The sequence below is a fragment of the Brassica oleracea genome, chromosome C7 (genome assembly GCF_000695525.1).
Source record: "Brassica oleracea var. oleracea cultivar TO1000 chromosome C7, BOL, whole genome shotgun sequence".
Classification (NCBI taxonomy): domain Eukaryota; kingdom Viridiplantae; phylum Streptophyta; class Magnoliopsida; order Brassicales; family Brassicaceae; genus Brassica; species Brassica oleracea.
In genome coordinates this window covers 39,769,537-39,790,287 of record NC_027754.1, presented here as the reverse complement: position 1 = coordinate 39,790,287, position 20,751 = coordinate 39,769,537, and the positions used below count along the sequence as shown (strand labels likewise).

The window sequence follows — 20,751 nt, the reverse complement described above, 5'->3', positions numbered from 1 at the left end:
TATCACTAAACAACTCAACCAGTTAGTCACTCCCTTACCAAGAGATGACTAACCTCAATCAACAAGATTAACTAAACGAGCAAGCATTTAATTAAATTTACTCAATCAATCTACTCAATCAAACCGTTACCCAGATAGTTCGGCCTCCTGCTACGACACTATCTTTAAAGATAACGGGAACCTGCACTCAATCATATCAACACGCAAGAATAGAAAACATGATGCATCCTAGCCCTAGTCCTAGTCAGGTTATCAACTCAGTCTTAATTCCTTAATTCCATTCATCATCTCAGCATAGCCCGTGCTAAACTGAGTCCGGTTTAATAAATAACCCTAAGGACTCTATCATGCAACAGTGTGAGCATTCTACTCTATATGAATACTCGATCTTCCCTAAGTTCCAAGTGGAACTCAAACAAACCAACTCACAGTGTTCTAGCGGTTTGTTGGTCGGAGAGAGAGCTTAGCCAAAACCCAATGCTGACATCTTGGACGGGCTGGACTGGACTGATCAGAACTTGGACAGAACCTCCCTTAGCTTCTGGTTGATTTTCCGACTTCCGGGTAGCGTATCGGCTTCAAAGCTTCGACTGATCTGAACTAATCTGAGCAGCACCTCTACTTGATCACCAAAGGAAAGGCTTGGACGAAATGGTTTGGACAGAGCTTTTGCTTAGAGATTGCATAAATTCTTCGATCGGGCAGAACTTCTCTTCTCGGTGATATCTCGGTCTTCCGAAAGAACTTTTCTTCTAAAACTTCTTTTTCTTTCTCTTTCTCTCACTAGCCACGTTTTTAAGTGTCTTTGGTGTGTGATGGATCAATAAAAATGAGCAGGGGGTGAAGGGTTTATATAGAAATCGCCAGCTAGTCAGACGGTGCCACCCAAGCGGCTGTGCGTCGTCCCGCATGCTTCCGGTCGCATGCGTTGCGACACACGGGCGTCCACATGTCCTGATGCATGCTTCCTTTACATGCCAGAAGACAGCACCACGTCCAGATGGCTTGCTGCATGGCTGGAGTTCATGCGTCGCGACATTCAGCATGTCTGGTGTTCATGCATCGCGACACACGAGCCTCTGCATGTCGGTTCGCATGCGCATATCGTATGTACTGCGACACCTCGTGCTTCTGTGTGTCAAACTGCATGGAACTGCTTCATGCACGTCTACACCTCCTTCTTGTGTTGACACTCAGTAGGTTAAATGGTTGACACCATGTCCTGATCCCTAAGATCAAGCCACCTCGAGCTTCTCGGTCGATTTGTGCGATTTTGACCCTTCCGGCATATTTTCATCTGATTAATCCCGAATATTTTTCCTCTCCCGTTCTGATGAGCTAAATATTCTTAATAGACTCCAAAATATTCAACGGGTTTCTACACCCCCCCTCCCCGAGATGGTAAAGAGATCAACAACAAGATTTCTCGTACCTTTTTTAGAACCAAGCCATTCACAGTACCCTATCTTTTTTCTTAATTTGTCCTTCAAATTGCTCAACCTTAATTTGCTTGTTCGCCATCCATTCTATAAAAATGTTATACCACTTTTTATGCCTAAAACTTGAAACCGATCTTTAAAAATGCCTTGGAAATTTTAAGCCAAAAAAAAATGCCTTGGAAATTGATCGGTTGCACATAAACTTAAATCGCTTCTAACAATCTGATTGCACAAGCTCACAGAATGACTGCAGAATCTCACACTCACTCGCAATTGATTTAACAAAATCCTTAAAGTATTAATATATATTCAGCCATTGACAAGTTACTAGTAGTGGCTGTGCTATCGCGGTGTTATAACCAAAATTCAAACCAGAAAATATGCATGTGGTGAGTGAGTTGTGTACTGAAAACTACAAATTATACGGTTATACATAGATGCACTCTTAAGCATTTCATTCATATATCTTCGAGTCATTGCCATCCCCACATCGTTCTCTTTGTTAAAAACAAAAACAAAAATGGTTTAGCTTTTTAGGTGCAGCCCCTGACAATTCAGCATATATTTCTTTGACTCATTCCTACTTGTAATTTGACAAGAAATACAAGACTTGATGAGTCAATGATGAAAGCCACCTCAGAACCGTCTTCAGTCAGTTCTATTGCCGATTTGGAAATATTGTCAAAGAATTCAATATATATCGCGTAAGTTGAGAATATTCTCGTTCGTTTTATATCAACTAGGTAAGAAACCCACGCGATATCGCGTGGGAACTCATTTTTATAAATAAATATATCATATTATAATTTATATATTATATAAAAAATAATTTTAGTTTCAAAAAAAATCTCATGTCAAAACGTAGAATATATGTGTTTATATTTATTTATACATAATATTAAAAAATATATATTCTATAATTTTAAATTACAACTAAAATACAAATACATCAATACTAATAAAATTATACATTTTTATTATTTTAGGTAATTTACTCTAAAATTTTAAATTATATCAATTTATAATAAATAAATAAAATCTCTTATTAAACAAAAAATCTTTTTAAATAAAAAAAATGTATCGTTTACGTTAGACGGTTGTGTCCTAAACGAAAAAGTGCGAACGACTCATAACCTAAGACGTACGAACACGTCCTAAACTAAAGGATACAAACATGATGTCATTCAAGAGGTATGAACTTGCTCCAAGGGGTGGACGAATGTGACTTGACCGAAGATATGAATGTGTCATGACCAAAAAAGTGTAAATGGCGTGAACGAAATGGTGTAAATTGAAATTGAGATCCATAAGACAAAAAAGTTTCTGGATGGGTAAAAACAGCCAAAATCTAAAAAATATTAAGAAAATGACATATTCTAATTTGGATAGACTTTCTATGTTGTCGAGAAAAGGTCATACTCTTATATCACTTGCACCATGGTTAACCATAAGACAAAAAAGTTTTCGGATGGGTAAAAACATGTAAAATCTAAGAAATATTAATAAAAATGGTATATTCTAATTTGGATAGACTTTTTATGTTTTCGAGAAAAGGTCATACTCTTATATCACTTTCAGTAACGATCCATTCTTACCTCTTTGGTCATGATCCATTGACAGTGACACACCTTTGGTTACGACTCGTTCACACTCTTTTAGTCAAGATCCATTCACACTCTTTCGGTAACAAATCGTTCACACCCATTTGGTTACGATCCGTTCACACCCTTTTTTGGTCATGACCCGTTTACACTTTTTCGGTCGTAACCCATTCACAACCTTTCGATCATGACCATTTGCACCCTTTGGTCACGACCTGTTTGCAATTTTTCGGTCACGATCCATTCGCAACCTTTCGGTTACGATCATTTGCACCCTTTCGGTGATAACCCATTTGCACCCTTTTGGTCACGGTCAAGATCTGTTCCTACCCTTTCAGTCAAGATTAATTTCACATCCTTTCGGTCAAGATCCATTCACACTTTTTAGTTTATGATCATTGGCAGCCTTTCGTTCACGACCTTTTTGTATATTTTCGGTCAAAATACATTCACATCCTTTCAGTCACAAAACATTCATACTCCTTGGATCATGATATGTTTGTACCTCTTGGATCACAACACGCTCAATACCTTTTAGATTATGATGCGTTCATATCTCTTAAATCACAACACATTTGTACCTCTTCGTTGATGACACCACGTAAATATTTATCATTTTTTAATCATTGTTAATATGAAAATTGTATCTCTTAAGTTTTTTTTTATGAAAAGTTATTTTTATTAGTATTGAAATGAAAATTTATGTCTTTTTGTTTTTACTTTATTCATATATATGAATAGTCACATCTTTCAATTTAAAGGTGGTTATTTTGAAATGATACTTTTATGAATAGCCACAACTTTTCAATTTAAATAGTCACATCTTTTCAATTTTAAATGTAATTATTTTGAAATGATAGAAGTATGAATAGTCACAACTTTTCATTTGAATAATTACATATTTTACAATTAAATTCTAACTAATGCACAACTCTTGAAACAAATAACAAAAATACACAACTTTAACAAGAAATAAAATTTTATAAAAATACACAACTTTTCAACATTGTTTGGGTTTTTCATGTAAAACATTTAAGCGATACAACTTTTACGTATAAAACTTAAGAGATTCAAATTTTCACATTAATCAATACACTGATTTTTAGAAATAAAAAAATTGCAAATATTTATGAAATATTAATAAATAGATATGAGCAAAATAAAAACGAAAAGACATAATTTTTCATCTCAATACTAATAAATACAACTTTTCATATAAAAATTAAGAGATGCAACTTTCATATAGATGAATAGTAACATTTTTCCAGTTTAAAAGTGGTTATTTTGAAATGATACTTATATGAATAGTCACAATTTTTCAATTTAAATAATCGCATCTTTTCAATTTAAAGGTAGTTATTTTGAAATGATACATATATGAATAGTCACAATTTTTTCATTTAAATAATTACATATTTTTAATTTAAATACTAACTAATACACAACTCTTCAAACAAATAATAAAAGGACATATCTTAATATATAATGAAAATACACAATTTTTAACAAGAAATAAAATTCTTATAAAACACACAATTTTTCAACGTTGTTTGAGTTTGCTATTATTAATTGTTTTTTTTTCTTCACCATTTTATTTGATTAGTGAAAATTATGCTTTGAGAAGGCATGGACATTGGACTATTTATAGATTTTCAAAATTTTGTTTGAAGAGTCACATCTTTTGAATTAAAAGGTTGTGTCTTTTTGTAATTATACTTATATGAAAAGTCACAACTTTTCAATATAAATGGTCACATTCTTTCAATATAAATAATTATTTTTAAATAAAAAGACACAATTTTTAATTGTTGAAAAGACATAACTTTTCAACATAAGTGGAATTCACAACCTTTTGAATTAATTCAGATTGCTATTATTAGTAGATAATTTAGCAGGACAGGACACATCGACCGCTACTTGTATCCACTGAGAGTCCAAACCATCTTTTTCTCTTAGATTTTCGTCATCACTAACGTCACAAAATTGCGTTGCGGGTTGCTACTCTTCTTCTTTATAATAGTATAAGTTCTTTGTCAGTATAATAATCTCTATATAAATCTAAACTTCTGTATTGTCTTTCATTCATTACAAACACCAAAAATAAAGAAAATGAATAACGATAGTGATCCATCGAAGTCACTCACCAGACCACACTTTCTGTTCGTGACATTTGGAGCACAAGGCCACATCAACCCATCTCTCGAGCTCGCCAAACGCCTAGCCGTAACCATCACCGGAGCTCGAGTCACCTTCGCCGCCCCAATCTCCGCACACAACCGCAATATGCTCTCCAAAGAAAACGCCCCCGAAACCCTAATCTTCGCCACATACTCCGATGGCCACGACGGCGGCTTCAAATCCTCTACTTCCTCCGACAAATCTCGCCAAGACGCAGCCGGACAGTACATGTCTGAGATGAGACAGCGTGGCATAGAAACCCTAACCGAACTAATCGAAGATAACCGGCGTCAAAACCGGCCTTTCACCTGCGTGGTTTACACCATGATCCTCCTCACTTGGGTCGCTGAGCTGGCGCGTGAGTTCCACATTCCTTCTGCTCTTCTCTGGATCCAGCCAGTAACCATATTCTCCATCTTCTACCACTACTTCAACGGCTACGCAGATGCAATCTCAGAGATGGTTATTAATAACAACCCTTCCGGTTCTATTAAATTACCGTCTCTGCCACTGTTCCGTCTCCGTGATCTTCCTACCATCTTCGTCCCTACAAACGCATATTCGTTTCTTCTCCCGGCGTTTCGAGAGCAGATAGAGTTACTGAAGCAAGAGGAAAACCCTATGATCCTTGTCAATAGTTTCTAAGAGCTTGAACAAGAAGCTCTAAGTATGGTTCTTGATAATATCAACATCGTCCCCGTCGGTCCGTTGATAACCTCAAGGACCGACTCCGGGGCTGATGGTGAATATGACGAGTGGTTGGATACGAAAATAGATTCATCTGTGGTTTATATTTCATTCGGGACGCTTGCCGTGCTGAGCAAGAAACAGCTCGTGGAGCTTTGCAAGGCGTTGATACAGAGTCGGAGACCGTTTCTGTGGGTGATTACGGACAAGTCTTACAGAAGTAAAGAAGATGGTGAAGAGAAAGAAGAAGAGGTCATAAGTAGCTTCAGAGAAGAGCTTGATGAGATAGGAATGGTGGTTTCTTGGTGCGATCAGTTTAGGGTTTTGAAGCACAGGTCGATCGGTTGTTTCGTGACGCATTGCGGGTGGAACTCGTCGCTGGAGAGCTTGGTGGCGGGAGTTCCTGTGGTTGCATTCCCGCAGTGGACTGATCAGATGACGAACGCGAAGCTTTTAGAAGAGTGTTGGAGGACGGGTGTGAGGGTGGTGGAGAAGAAGGAAGGGGAAGAAGTTGTGGTGGAGAGTGGGGAGATACGGCGGTGCATTGAGGAAGTGATGGAGGAGAAGGGGGAGGAGTATAGAAGAAACGCGGCGAGGTGGAGAGATTTAGCGGCGGGGACGGTGAGAGAAGGAGGATCATCGTTTAATCATCTCAAAGCTTTTGCAGACGAGCACATGTGAGATTTGATCTAGATAGATGAATTCAGTTTTGTTATTTCCTTTTTGATATTTACATCAGTTAATTACTACGTTATTTTTTTTTGTAACACTCTGGTTCTTGCACTTTTTCTCCTTGGGGTGAACCGTCTACCACCATATATGTATACAAAACATTACGCAAAACATTACGTTAGCTGATTTCTAAGTAAAGAATATATAATAATTCTATGAAACATTACAGTAGCTGCAACTAATACATGTTATATTTGATGTCAAAGACAAAACATGTTATGATCAATCATATGAACATGTTTCATATATCAAAAGTTCAAAACAAATCTTCATTTCTTGGCTTCTTGTGTTTATTGATTGAGATGATGTATGCACGCAAAATTTAATACGAACCCGGTTTCATCAATAAAAATTACAATACTGTGGCTGTGGGAGAAGCTCTTCTGAAGAGAGGGATCATGGTAGTTGGAAAGTGCAAACGATGTGGTGAGGTAGAAACCACTACCCATGTAATGTTCCTCTGTCCGTTTACGAAAAAAGTTTGGGAGGAAATTCCAGCGTTATTTGTCCCAAGTCCATCGAATGTAAGCTCAATTAAGGGAGGAGTTACTAAAAGCCTGCACAAGAATGATTAATCTCCCACCGGTGGGAGTAATGTCACCCGTGGATCATGTGGGTGCTCTGGACAAGTAGGAATCAGCTGGTGTTTGAGGATAAGTCTTTCTCGGAAACGGAGGTCTTAGGAAAAGCTATAAAGCACGCAAGAGAGTGGCAAGACTCGACTACAAAAGCGGTACCTCCCTCTATTTCACCTAGAGACTGCTCCGCTAGTGTGCCTCAAACGCAGCAACCGGAAACTTCAGCTTGCTGCTTCTCTGATGCAACCTGGAATAGTGCATCTTGTGCAGGAGGAATGGGATGGATTTGCTCCGATTCTGCTGGCGCTACTCTCCTGCAAGGCTCGTCTTCATGCTCTATTGTGGCCTCAGCTATAGTGGCAGAAGCGTTGGCTCTCAAAGCGGCAATCAAAGCTGCTATCTCTCACAATATCAAGGATCTAATCTGTTTCTCAGATTCAAAAGGCTTGATTAATCTGATCACATGAAACACATCTGTGATTGCTCTTCAAGGGATTCTCCATGACGTCAGTGTGTTGAGTAATTCCCTATCTTCTATCTCTTTTAAGTTTGTACCTCGGAGTTGTAATACGATCGCAGATCGTTTGGCCAAAGAGGCTCTGTTTCTGTTTCAAAACTCTCCCTCTGTGGGATTAAACCTTGTAGCTTAAGTTTCTTATTGAAGTTATGTTTGACCAAAAAAAAAATTACAGTACCGGTTTGGGATAGATTCCGGTTCAAGATATGAATTGATGATAGACAAGAAGGGAGAATGTGGTCACGTATGCTTTGTCTTTTGTATGTTTGTGATATGACATAATGTGTGTGGTGTTGAAACGGGTAAGCCAGATTTGTGATCTGTGATTGGTCAGACTTTTAACTCATAAGACCTTCTGAAAAGAGACAATTAAAAAGCATTGACAAAGAAGTTAAAGTTCATTTTCTTACAATTAGCAATTCGAACAAGAAAAGTATCATAATTAAAGTTTAATACTCATATCTTTTCTTGATCAGCCTATCAAAAAAGAAACACAATTACACAAACCAGCAAGAGTATAACAATTTGAATTGTCTTGTACATGAGTGTGACATGACGAGTTGATCACATCTCCGGAAGAGAAAGTATCTAATGCACCATTTTGTTAATTAATCACTCACTCATATTCATTCCGATGGTTCTAGAGACCACACGCATTATGCAACTTCCAATAATTCTTGCAAGTTAACTTGGACCACACGAATGGATCAATTTTTAGCGTTTGCTCACAACAAGTAACTATATTATAATGAGTTTTTGGAGTTACAAATCACCAGAAAGTTCCATAGAGTAATGTGGCATATATACTACCATAACATTTGGGTCCCTTAATTAGTTAACTCGAACATAAATGTGTAAGACACTTCTAGATTGTTCAGAAGTTATAACATTTTGTTTTGTTCATGGCCTTATGCTTCCATAAATGTTTTGAGCTTGAAAATGTTTTCAAGCTATGTGTCATTCATGTTTGCATCGTCAATTTAATATAAAGATTAAAGATATCAAGCTCCAATTTAGTAAACTTTCAATAACTTGTTAAAATGATGATATACGTAATTTATATATATACATATGTAAACTATAAATATGGTTGGTTAAATTGTTACAGAATAAGAAAACAATAGTACGTTATATGGCCACATAGTCCTCCTGGAACCTGGCAAGTTGCATTCAACCGAGCACCGCTACAAACACTTTTAGGTTCATGAATTTATACTCCATCGATCCCAATTATTTTCTTAACGTGTGTAAAGTAAACCAATAAAAGATAACGTAGAAATAAGTTAGAGTTGAATTCAATTTCTTTTAACAGAAAGCGAATTATATATGACCTCATTTCTCATCACTTTCTCGAGTCTGATTATTATTCGAAACCTAATAATTTATGATATTAATTTAAATCGTAGCCACTTATATATATGGACCTGGTCATTGATAGAGGAGGAATGACAGCATCCACTCACGTCGCTCGTCAAACCAAACATCTATGTATCTAATAATTAAGAACCAACAAATATAAATAAATTAAGCTCAGATAACTTTTTTATATAAAACGTCAGCCATTTCTACTCTCACTAGCTCACCATCAAGGCATCAAGCACCAATTTCTATTTCACGTGAGCAAAAAGATATATACATCTTATAAAACTCTTCACGAGAAGATATATTTATTATTTATTTTAGTTATTTATATTTTAAGAAAATGAAAAGTATGATCCTGAAGACAACACCAGAACTCTTCCAAGGAGATGGAGTGCACCGTACGGATCATCTTGGCAAAAACCGATTGGTTAGTCGATCATACCGGCTAGGTAATGGATCAAGCCGGTTTGCTAAAATTGGCACAATCCATTGTCAACAGTTTAGCGTAGCAAAAACCGGTTTGCATCGTGAGGTAAAGACTCGAGCCATCCTTAGCCCCGTGTCCGAGCCGGCCGCTACCCAAACCAAAAAGGTAAGTCTTCCATTTTAATCGATCTTTCTTGTGGGTTTTAATTATAGTTGTGGTCGTGGACCGATCTTCATAGGCTTCCTTGTGTTTTTTTTACGCTTATTATTTTTCAACGTGAGATTCGTTATTCAAATTCTCAGCGATCATTGGATCGATCGAGACCATAGCAGCTCAATTTATTATTTTATTTAAACTCAAGTCTGTGAGTAAAACCCGGAGATCGATGCTTGGTTTATTCTCCTAGTTAGAACACAAAACGGGTTACGCAATCGTGACACTGGTTTTGTCTTCTGAGAGTGAGGATTGTTGATGTTGATTGGTTCCGTAACTCTAGTTTAAACACGAAACGGTCCAATTTTAAAACTGGTACACGAAATCACTATAAATTGAAAGAGACGTTAACCGTAAATATGATCTAACTCCGGCTTAGTAAACCGGTTAGGTTTTTAGCAAATCTCTGGTCCAAATTGGTGGCGAAGGCCAAAATAATTGTTTGAGTGAACCGTGCACATAGATAACATAAGGACTTGTGCTTTTGATCAGATTCTTGTGCCACTTGGTGGCAGATAGTAAATGAGATATGGTTTGACACATCTATGACGAGTCACCGAACGGAAACGTCTATAACTTTTAGCATTTCAAGGTTGGAGTTTTGGAATGATCTCTTAAGAAGATAATACTTTTGTTTGCTGACGTACATGCAAAACCAAATTGCCTTATAGATTCCATAAAAATTATACAAAATGAACTATCCTGGAAACTATTATCTTAATAAGAGAAATAGTGACATTTAATTTCTTATCAATTTGGTTTAGTGTTTGGTTTGAATATTTTCTATTTTTATTTTAGTTTAAATTACAAAAATTATATTTAGCTTATAGATAAATTAGCCATGTCCAATTTAAGTTGGATAGAATTCATCAATTTTATCTGCTTCATCCAACCTTTTGAGTATATAAACACGTACATGCCCTTCTTTAACTCTTCAACATTTCTGCATTCTAAATTCAATAATAAAAAAAAAAAACATGATGCAGCGGGTGTTCACCTTCGGAAAAGGAAGAAGCGAAGGCAACAAGGGCATGAAGTCCTTGGTATGTACCATCATCACCATTAGTTCATTACCAAACCATATTATACATCAATCAATGTTTTTCTTGTTCTTCAATAAAAAAAAATGTTGATGTAATAGTTGGGAGGTAAAGGAGCGAACCTGGCGGAGATGGCGAGTATAGGCTTGTCGGTGCCGCCGGGACTAACCATATCAACGGAGGCTTGTCAGCAATATCAGGTCGCCGGCAAGAAACTTCCAGAAGGTTTATGGGAAGAGATTCTAGAAGGTCTTAGCTTCATTGAACGTGACATTGGAGCTTCCCTCGCCGATCCCTCCAAGCCACTCCTCCTCTCCGTTCGCTCCGGCGCAGCCGTAAGTTAAAATATCTATATGTTTGTTGTCACCATAATTTATATGTTTTTTTAAAATAAAATAAAAAAGACAAACCATGGACTTGTCTTATATAGATCTCAATGCCCGGTATGATGGATACTGTTCTCAACCTTGGTTTAAACGACCAAGTTGTGGTCGGTCTGGCCGCCAAAAGTGGAGAGCGTTTCGCTTATGACTCTTTCCGGCGGTTTCTTGATATGTTCGGTGACGTTGTAAGTCCTCTGCTTTTATACAGTTCCAGATAACTTGTACGACAAGAAAACTCTCTTACTACCTGTTTCATTGCTTTCTTGATCAATAAAAAGTGTTAGGGATTCCACACGCCAAGTTTGAAGAGAAGCTAGAGAGCATGAAGGAGAGCAAAGGAGTCAAAAACGACACCGAGTTAAGCGCAACTGATCTCAAAGAATTGGTTGAGCAGTACAAGAGTGTTTACTTGGAGGTCAAGGGTCAAGAGTTTCCTTCAGGTTTTGATATGATTCCTGTTTCTTTATATATGAGATTACATTCAGTTATTAGCTCCATGACATTTTTGATGGGTTAATTGCAGAACCGAAGAAGCAACTGGAGCTAGCGATTGAAGCGGTATTCGACTCTTGGGATAGCCCTAGAGCCATCAAGTACAGAAGCATTAACCAGATAAGTGGATTGAAAGGAACCGCGGTGAACATTCAGTGTATGGTGTTTGGAAACATGGGAGACACTTCAGGGACTGGTGTTCTCTTCACCAGGAACCCTAGTACCGGAGAGAAGAAGCTCTATGGCGAGTTTCTTGTCAATGCTCAGGTTTGGACTACTTACAGCAATTTGATCAGTTGTTTCTAAAATCGGAAACTCATGAACTCCAAAATGTTATGGACAGGGAGAGGATGTGGTTGCAGGGATAAGAACACCAGAAGATTTGGATACAATGAAGAGACTAATGCCCCAGGCTTATGCGGAACTTGTAGAGAACTGTGACATCCTAGAGGGGCATTACAAAGACATGATGGTTAATACAAACACACAATTCTATTAGTACTAATGAAGCAAACATGACGCATTATTTAGTTTGAACAATGGTCTCAAATGTGTGTTTGCAGGATATCGAATTCACGGTCCAAGAGGAGAGATTGTGGATGCTGCAATGCAGAGCGGGTAAGAGAACGGGTAAAGGTGCAGTGAAGATAGCGGTTGATATGGTAGGTGAAGGTCTTGTAGATAAATCAACTGCAATCAAAATGGTGGAGCCTCAACATCTTGATCAGCTTCTTCATCCACAAGTAACATATATAGACAAATGATTCAATTATTATGTTTTGCATATGAGTCGCACAATCAGAGATCAATGAAAGTTTTTTTTTTTCTTGATGGGTTAGTTTCATGATGTGTCGGGGTACCGTGAAAAAGTGGTGGCCAAGGGCTTGCCAGCGTCTCCAGGAGCGGCGGTTGGACAAGTTGTGTTCACGGCTGAGGAAGCCGAAGTTTGGCATTCTCAGGGCAAAAACGTGATTCTGGTAAAAAAACAAAAAAAAACTCATTAATGTCTGAATAATATAAACCGACAACGCTGCGATGTCTGAATGAGTCTTTGTCATGAGATTTAAGGTTCGAACGGAGACAAGCCCTGAAGATGTTGGAGGCATGCACGCGGCTGAAGGAATACTGACGGCGAGGGGAGGAATGACGTCACACGCGGCGGTTGTTGCTCGTGGTTGGGGAAAATGTTGCATCGCCGGGTGCTCAGAGATTCGCGTGGACGAGAACCACAAGGTTTCTTTACTTGATTGGTTCTCAAGTTAGGGTTTTTCAAAAATTGGGGGAAGCTTGTTTGTCAAGTTATTGAAATATTTTTGAAATTTGCAGGTTCTTTTGATTGGGGATTTGACGATAAATGAAGGTGAATGGATCTCGATGAACGGGACAACAGGTGAAGTTATATTAGGGAAGCAAGCATTGGCTCCTCCTGCTTTAAGTGCAGATCTTGAGACTTTCATGTCTTGGGCTGATTCTGTCAGACGTCTCAAGGTGTGTATGAGTTTCCTTCTATTATATTCTACATTTTTCAATCTTTTTATAATATTAATGTCTTGATGATCAAATAAGGTTATGGCTAATGCGGATACACCTGAAGACGCCACTGCAGCTAGGAAAAATGGTGCTGAAGGGATCGGTCTTTGCAGAACAGAGCATATGGTATCACTCCTCTGTTCTTGATCCCATGTTTTTGATGTTTGGATCCATGTTGTTTTTCATGTTGTGTTTGGTTTTTGGTTGTTAAGTTCTTTGGAGCAGATAGGATCAAAGCAGTGAGGAAGATGATAATGGCGGTGACAACAGAGCAAAGGAAGGCTTCTCTAGACGTCTTGCTTCCTTACCAACGTGCTGATTTCGAAGGGATCTTCCGTGCAATGGACGGTAAACATATTTTTGAGTCTCTCTCACATGTAAAACGTAAAACATGCATTATAACCCCTTTGATGCTCTTATTCCTATAGGTTTACCGGTAACAATCCGTTTGTTAGACCCTCCGCTTCACGAGTTTCTCCCTGAAGGTGATTTGGACGCTATAGTACACGAGGTAGCTGAAGAAACAGGCATGAAAGAAGATGTCATCTTGTCACAGATTGAGAAACTCTCTGAAGTCAACCCAATGCTTGGTTTCCGCGGTTGCAGGTTCTGAGTTTATTTACTTCACTGCAAAACAACAGTCCGGTTAATTTTTGTATATTACAGGCTTGGAATATCATATCCAGAGTTAACAGAAATGCAAGCACGTGCGATTTTTGAAGCAGCAGCGTCAATGCAGAAACAAGGCGTTACTGTTCTTCCTGAGCTTATGGTTCCACTTGTAGGAACTCCTCAGGTATGTAAAAACAAACATATAGTTACTCTTTGTAAGATAGTTCAGAAACATTTTTAAAGAAATGATGATGATGGCAGGAACTGGGACACCAAGTTAATGTAATCCGGGAAGTTGCAAAGAAAGTATTTGCTGAGACGGGTCATACCGTGAGCTACAAGGTTGGGACAATGATTGAGATCCCTCGAGCTGCGCTCATTGCAGATGAGGTAAGTGTAGTAATGTACTTACACTATAACAAGAAGAAGTTGCTAAAGTAGAAGAAACCCTGTTTTTGTGATAGATTGCGGAAGAGGCAGAGTTTTTCTCGTTTGGGACAAATGACTTGACACAGATGACATTTGGATACAGTAGAGACGATGTTGCAAAGTTTCTGCCGATTTACCTCGCCAAAGGAATTTTACAGAACGACCCTTTTGAGGTAATGTAGAGAAGTTCATTTGCTCTCTCTCTCTCTCCAAAAGGTAAAATCTTGATAGGTCTTGTTTATATGTTTGTGCCAGGTTCTTGATCAAAGAGGTGTAGGGCAACTGGTCAAGATGGCAACAGAAAAAGGACGAGCGGCTAGGCCTAACCTCAAGGTAAGTTGTGTTTGTGAATTGAATTTGAATCACATAGAGTTTGAGATTGAGTGAATGAGTTCTGAGTTAATTAATAAACAGGTTGGAGTATGTGGAGAACATGGAGGAGAGCCATCATCCGTTGCATTCTTTGCTGAAGTGGGACTTGACTATGTTTCTTGTTCTCCTTTCAGGTACATTATTTAGTTACTGCTCAATCAAAACCTAACTTTTTCCATTAAATAAAAATCTGATTGATGTAAATTTGGGTATTTTTGTTTTTGTATTTGGTTGAAGGGTTCCTATTGCAAGGCTAGCAGCTGCTCAAGTTGTTGCTTGATGAAATCTGGATGGTACTATTCTGTGAATAAAGAACTATATTTTTGGAACAAAAATTAAAGAAATTGCATTTTAACTTTTTGCTTTAAAAATAATTTCATGTATTAACTGAAGTGTTAATAAAAGAAAGAATATTGTTGGATATTTAACATTTCCATAAGCTTTATACTTATATCAACAACAAAGGAAAATAAATTGATCACATATCTAGTGGGAATTGTTAAGAAGAAGATTAATGTAAAGAGGTGAGCAAAGAGATTCTTTCACCTGAAACCATCTACTCATACAAAAAGGTAAAACAACAAATCAAGATCAAGCGACTAACTTCTTGTAATCAGCTTTCTCTACTTGCAAAACAATGATCATAGAGGCTTTGGTAACTAAGGAACTAACAAGTGTGAGGAGCTTTTGATCTTTTATGAACCCAAATCAAAGACTTTGTTCTTCTTACAAAGACGATTATTCGTTTAGGAACAAACCGTTTAAAAGCTCAGATGATGATGACTCTGATGAATTCCCGTTTCCATCTTCATCAAAGAACCCATTTTCCGCATTTTCTTTCCTCAACTTGCGCTCTTCAACGATGGATTCTTCAGTACCAGCACAGATATTCCGTTTCCCTTGCCTTAAGGGTCTATCCGCAACTATAAACTTGCTTCCATCTCGGACACGTTCAGAAAATCCAGCCCAAACTGAACAAAAACAATGCATTTTAAAAGCAAGCAACGACTAGAATAGTCACATCTCATGATTTAACAGAGTTACTATTCTCCATAAGTTTGCTTTCTAACAAAGTTTCTTACAATCTTAATCCAAAAAAAAACTAAAGAGAGAGAAAAGTACCCCCAAAATGATGCAAGACGATAGAAGCAGCAACGGTGACATTCAAGGAGGCAGTGCCACAGCCATACTGAGGAATGTACACAAAGAAGTCACATATCTCATACTCTTTGGCTGATAAACCTGATCGCTACCCAAAAAAAATCCCAAAACTTTCACATTTTAGTAATGATAATAGATTCACTAAGCCTCACATAACGTCACACTCACACCAATGTTTGATGTTCCTATTGATAGATTATTACCTCATTACCAAGAAGAAAAGCAGTGCTTCTTTTGAAAGGATGTTCATTGACCGCAGAAGCTCCATCTGCAATCTCGACTCCACATATATCGCAATCTTTCTCATCCTTTTTTTTTAAGTAAACCAAACACACAGCAACAAAATATACACAAAAAGTTTCATATTTTTTTAACAAGAGAGAATTCATGGCCCAAGCATGACCATGGCCATTCTCTAATCCCTTTAGTTTCTTCTTTCTTTTCCTCTCTGTTTTCGTATCCAAACGTGCCTCCATGCGTTTCGCTTGCTGCCATCTTATCTCCATTAGCTTCGCCTTTGCATCTCTGAAAGGAGCATCAGATCTTTATGCCATCATTTGCTGTTACAAAAGAAAACCACCGGTTCAATGCTTTTCTTTATTTTTTTCCAGTGTTGCAAACCGCACCATTATGATACCAAATGAATAGTTAGTTTACCTTCAAAAACCATACAAACATTATTTTTCTCATTAGCTCAATAGCAGATGCACATTAGTATGATGTTTTTTTTTTATTAGTTGTCAATAATTCTTTTTAGAAATTTATCTTAGAAATACTTTGGCATTATGGTATTGAGTGGTGAGCATTGGATTAAAGAAAAAATGAACAAAATTTCATTAGAGAAATTTATAAATAAAAATACGAATTTTAAATCATCTTGTGCTTATCGAAGTCTTAAAATAAAATATTTTTTTAACAAAACTTGACATACATGAGAAAAATATGTCTATAATTTAACAAAAAACTACAATTTAATTGGTACAAAAAAATGAAAAAGGACTTCATCATAATCATTTTCTTAAAATGTAGTCATCAATTAAAACCAATATGTTCTAACTATTATATTGAATATATATAAATTTATAATATTATAATGTGAAACAAATTTTCAATTAAACCCGATTAATTTCCAATTAAGTTGTTACGGGTTAGGTCTTCACCGACCGTACGATCTTAGTATCTAAGAGTATGATTAATGAGGAATTTTTAGGGAGAAGTTTTTAGCGAGATATAAGAACCCGTCATTTAACTTTTAACTAAAACAGTTAAGAAACACACCCTAAGAACTCTCTATTAATCATCCTCTAATGGATTGACACTGAAAAAATACACACAACGATGCAATTGTTTACTGATATTATAGGGCTTTTTGCAAAAGTGACTCAAAACTTGGAGTCAAACAGAAAACTAACCTTTTCTTTTGACTCCTTTTTTTTTTGAGATTTTAACCCCACACCTGCATTTTATCTACGAAAATGCCATTAACATTTTTTTTTTTGTCCGATAAGTCGTCCAGCTGGGAAGACTTTCCAGACGCCTTATTATAAGTCGTCTAATAAGTCGTCCAGATGGAAGACTTTCCAGACGACTTAATTAAGTCGTCCGATAAGTCGTCCAGCTGGGAAGACTTTCCAGACGCCTTATTATAAGTCGTCTAATAAGTCGTCCAGATGGAAGACTTTCCAGACGACTTAATTAAGTCGTCCGATAAGTCGTCCAGCTGGGAAGACTTTCCAGACGCCTTATTATAAGTCGTCTAATAAGTCGTCCAGATGGAAGACTTTCCAGACGACTTAATTAAGTCGTCCGATAAGTCGTCCAGCTGGGAAGACTTTCCAGACGCCTTATTATAAGTCGTCTAATAAGTCGTCCAGATGGAAGACTTTCCAGACGACTTAATTAAGTCGTCCGATAAGTCGTCCAGCTGGGAAGACTTTCCAGACGCCTTATTATAAGTCGTCTAATAAGTCGTCCAGATGGAAGACTTTCCAGACGACTTAATTAAGTCGTCCGATAAGTCGTCCAGCTGGGAAGACTTTCCAGACGCCTTATTATAAGTCGTCTAATAAGTCGTCCAGATGGAAGACTTTCCAGACGACTTAATTAAGTCGTCCGATAAGTCGTCCAGCTGGGAAGACTTTCCAGACGCCTTATTATAAGTCGTCTAATAAGTCGTCCAGATGGAAGACTTTCCAGACGACTTAATTAAGTCGTCCGATAAGTCGTCCAGCTGGGAAGACTTTCCAGACGCCTTATTATAAGTCGTCTAATAAGTCGTCCAGATGGAAGACTTTCCAGACGACTTAATTAAGTCGTCCGATAAGTCGTCCAGCTGGGAAGACTTTCCAGACGCCTTATTATAAGTCGTCTAATAAGTCGTCCAGATGGAAGACTTTCCAGACGACTTAATTAAGTCGTCCGATAAGTCGTCCAGCTGGGAAGACTTTCCAGACGCCTTATTATAAGTCGTCTAATAAGTCGTCCAGATGGAAGACTTTCCAGACGACTTAATTAAGTCGTCCGATAAGTCGTCCAGCTGGGAAGACTTTCCAGACGCCTTATTATAAGTCGTCTAATAAGTCGTCCAGATGGAAGACTTTCCAGACGACTTAATTAAGTCGTCCGATAAGTCGTCCAGCTGGGAAGACTTTCCAGACGCCTTATTATAAGTCGTCTAATAAGTCGTCCAGATGGAAGACTTTCCAGACGACTTAATTAAGTCGTCCGATAAGTCGTCCAGCTGGGAAGACTTTCCAGACGCCTTATTATAAGTCGTCTAATAAGTCGTCCAGATGGAAGACTTTCCAGACGACTTAATTAAGTCGTCCGATAAGTCGTCCAGCTGGGAAGACTTTCCAGACGCCTTATTATAAGTCGTCTAATAAGTCGTCCAGATGGAAGACTTTCCAGACGACTTAATTAAGTCGTCCGATAAGTCGTCCAGCTGGGAAGACTTTCCAGACGCCTTATTATAAGTCGTCTAATAAGTCGTCCAGATGGAAGACTTTCCAGACGACTTAATTAAGTCGTCCGATAAGTCGTCCAGCTGGGAAGACTTTCCAGACGCCTTATTATAAGTCGTCTAATAAGTCGTCCAGATGGAAGACTTTCCAGACGACTTAATTAAGTCGTCCGATAAGTCGTCCAGCTGGGAAGACTTTCCAGACGCCTTATTATAAGTCGTCTAATAAGTCGTCCAGATGGAAGACTTTCCAGACGACTTAATTAAGTCGTCCGATAAGTCGTCCAGCTGGGAAGACTTTCCAGACGCCTTATTATAAGTCGTCTAATAAGTCGTCCAGATGGAAGACTTTCCAGACGACTTAATTAAGTCGTCCGATAAGTCGTCCAGCTGGGAAGACTTTCCAGACGCCTTATTATAAGTCGTCTAATAAGTCGTCCAGATGGAAGACTTTCCAGACGACTTAATTAAGTCGTCCGATAAGTCGTCCAGCTGGGAAGACTTTCCAGACGCCTTATTATAAGTCGTCTAATAAGTCGTCCAGATGGAAGACTTTCCAGACGACTTAATTAAGTCGTCCGATAAGTCGTCCAGCTGGGAAGACTTTCCAGACGCCTTATTATAAGTCGTCTAATAAGTCGTCCAGATGGAAGACTTTCCAGACGACTTAATTAAGTCGTCCGATAAGTCGTCCAGCTGGGAAGACTTTCCAGACGCCTTATTATAAGTCGTCTAATAAGTCGTCCAGATGGAAGACTTTCCAGACGACTTAATTAAGTCGTCCGATAAGTCGTCCAGCTGGGAAGACTTTCCAGACGCCTTATTATAAGTCGTCTAATAAGTCGTCCAGATGGAAGACTTTCCAGACGACTTAATTAAGTCGTCCGATAAGTCGTCCAGCTGGGAAGACTTTCCAGACGCCTTATTATAAGTCGTCTAATAAGTCGTCCAGATGGAAGACTTTCCAGACGACTTAATTAAGTCGTCCGATAAGTCGTCCAGCTGGGAAGACTTTCCAGACGCCTTATTATAAGTCGTCTAATAAGTCGTCCAGATGGAAGACTTTCCAGACGACTTAATTAAGTCGTCCGATAAGTCGTCCAGCTGGGAAGACTTTCCAGACGCCTTATTATAAGTCGTCTAATAAGTCGTCCAGATGGAAGACTTTCCAGACGACTTAATTAAGTCGTCCGATAAGTCGTCCAGCTGGGAAGACTTTCCAGACGCCTTATTATAAGTCGTCTAATAAGTCGTCCAGATGGAAGACTTTCCAGACGACTTAATTAAGTCGTCCGATAAGTCGTCCAGCTGGGAAGACTTTCCAGACGCCTTATTATAAGTCGTCTAATAAGTCGTCCAGATGGAAGACTTTCCAGACGACTTAATTAAGTCGTCCGATAAGTCGTCCAGCTGGGAAGACTTTCCAGACGCCTTATTATAAGTCGTCTAATAAGTCGTCCAGATGGAAGACTTTCCAGACGACTTAATTAAGTCGTCCGATAAGTCGTCCAGCTGGGAAGACTTTCCAGACGCCTTATTATAAGTCGTCTAATAAGTCGTCCAGATGGAAGACTTTCCAGACGACTTAATTAAGTCGTCCGATAAGTCGTCCAGCTGGGAAGACTTTCCAGACGCCTTATTATAAGTCGTCTAATAAGTCGTCCAGATGGAAGACTTTCCAGACGACTTAATTAAGTCGTCCGATAAGTCGTCCAGCTGGGAAGACTTTCCAGACGCCTTATTATAAGTCGTCTAATAAGTCGTCCAGATGGAAGACTTTCCAGACGACTTAATTAAGTCGTCCGATAAGTCGTCCAGCTGGGAAGACTTTCCAGACGCCTTATTATAAGTCGTCTAATAAGTCGTCCAGATGGAAGACTTTCCAGACGACTTAATTAAGTCGTCCGATAAGTCGTCCAGCTGGGAAGACTTTCCAGACGCCTTATTATAAGTCGTCTAATAAGTCGTCCAGATGGAAGACTTTCCAGACGACTTAATTAAGTCGTCCGATAAGTCGTCCAGCTGGGAAGACTTTC

At 38.4% G+C, this 20,751-nt stretch overlaps 5 protein-coding genes across 5 annotated transcripts; 4 read left to right on the top strand and 1 right to left on the bottom strand.

The window, feature by feature from the left end:
* The first annotated feature begins 5,104 nt into the window (after positions 1-5,104).
* LOC106302249 (UDP-glycosyltransferase 75D1-like) lies at positions 5,105-5,888 on the top strand. The gene has a single exon (XM_013738790.1). It carries the CDS (start codon positions 5,150-5,152, stop codon positions 5,861-5,863), a length of 714 nt encoding a protein of 237 aa, XP_013594244.1. The 5' UTR covers positions 5,105-5,149; the 3' UTR covers positions 5,864-5,888.
* LOC106302248 (UDP-glycosyltransferase 75D1-like) lies at positions 5,150-6,758 on the top strand. The gene has a single exon (XM_013738789.1). The coding sequence runs from the start codon at positions 5,888-5,890 to the stop codon at positions 6,584-6,586; it is 699 nt and encodes a 232-aa protein (XP_013594243.1). The 5' UTR covers positions 5,150-5,887; the 3' UTR covers positions 6,587-6,758.
* A 489-nt stretch (positions 6,759-7,247) lies between these two features.
* LOC106303274 lies at positions 7,248-7,682 on the top strand. The gene has a single exon (XM_013739593.1). The coding sequence runs from the start codon at positions 7,248-7,250 to the stop codon at positions 7,680-7,682; it is 435 nt and encodes a 144-aa protein (XP_013595047.1).
* Positions 7,683-9,314: 1,632 nt separating this feature from the next.
* LOC106306461 (pyruvate, phosphate dikinase 1, chloroplastic-like) lies at positions 9,315-15,013 on the top strand. The gene is made up of 20 exons (XM_013743089.1): positions 9,315-9,686; positions 10,721-10,777; positions 10,876-11,109; positions 11,205-11,342; positions 11,435-11,597; positions 11,681-11,916; positions 11,993-12,121; positions 12,213-12,392; positions 12,489-12,626; positions 12,718-12,882; positions 12,976-13,137; positions 13,216-13,305; positions 13,392-13,527; positions 13,608-13,785; positions 13,846-13,975; positions 14,053-14,181; positions 14,256-14,393; positions 14,476-14,553; positions 14,635-14,726; positions 14,830-15,013. The coding sequence occupies exons 1-20, from the start codon at positions 9,435-9,437 to the stop codon at positions 14,870-14,872; spliced, it is 2,868 nt and encodes a 955-aa protein (XP_013598543.1). The 5' UTR covers positions 9,315-9,434; the 3' UTR covers positions 14,873-15,013.
* A 48-nt stretch (positions 15,014-15,061) lies between these two features.
* Positions 15,062-16,157, bottom strand: LOC106306462. Its single transcript, XM_013743090.1, has 3 exons — positions 15,957-16,157; positions 15,715-15,841; positions 15,062-15,563 (listed from the first exon to the last, which is right to left on the bottom strand). The coding sequence occupies exons 1-3, from the start codon at positions 16,140-16,142 to the stop codon at positions 15,331-15,333; spliced, it is 546 nt and encodes a 181-aa protein (XP_013598544.1). The 5' UTR covers positions 16,143-16,157; the 3' UTR covers positions 15,062-15,330.
* Positions 16,158-20,751: the final 4,594 nt, after the last annotated feature.

Bases quoted from the DNA above. Each gene is read 5' to 3' on its own strand.
- LOC106306461 (XM_013743089.1), top strand. From the start codon at position 9,435: ATGAAAAGTATGATCCTGAAGACAACACCAGAACTCTTCCAAGGAGAT. The intron at 14,394-14,475 runs GTAATGTAGAGA...TGTTTGTGCCAG, and splicing joins TACAGAACGACCCTTTTGAG to GTTCTTGATCAAAGAGGTGT. The intron at 14,727-14,829 runs GTACATTATTTA...ATTTGGTTGAAG, and splicing joins GTTTCTTGTTCTCCTTTCAG to GGTTCCTATTGCAAGGCTAG.
- LOC106302249 (XM_013738790.1), top strand. From the start codon at position 5,150: ATGAATAACGATAGTGATCCATCGAAGTCACTCACCAGACCACACTTT.
- LOC106302248 (XM_013738789.1), top strand. From the start codon at position 5,888: ATGGTTCTTGATAATATCAACATCGTCCCCGTCGGTCCGTTGATAACC.
- LOC106303274 (XM_013739593.1), top strand. From the start codon at position 7,248: ATGTGGGTGCTCTGGACAAGTAGGAATCAGCTGGTGTTTGAGGATAAG.
- LOC106306462 (XM_013743090.1), bottom strand. From the start codon at position 16,142: ATGAATTCTCTCTTGTTAAAAAAATATGAAACTTTTTGTGTATATTTT. The intron at 15,842-15,956 runs GTAATAATCTAT...TTTTTTGGGTAG, and splicing joins CTTTTCTTCTTGGTAATGAG to CGATCAGGTTTATCAGCCAA. The intron at 15,564-15,714 runs GTACTTTTCTCT...GTTTTTGTTCAG, and splicing joins CGTCTTGCATCATTTTGGGG to TTTGGGCTGGATTTTCTGAA.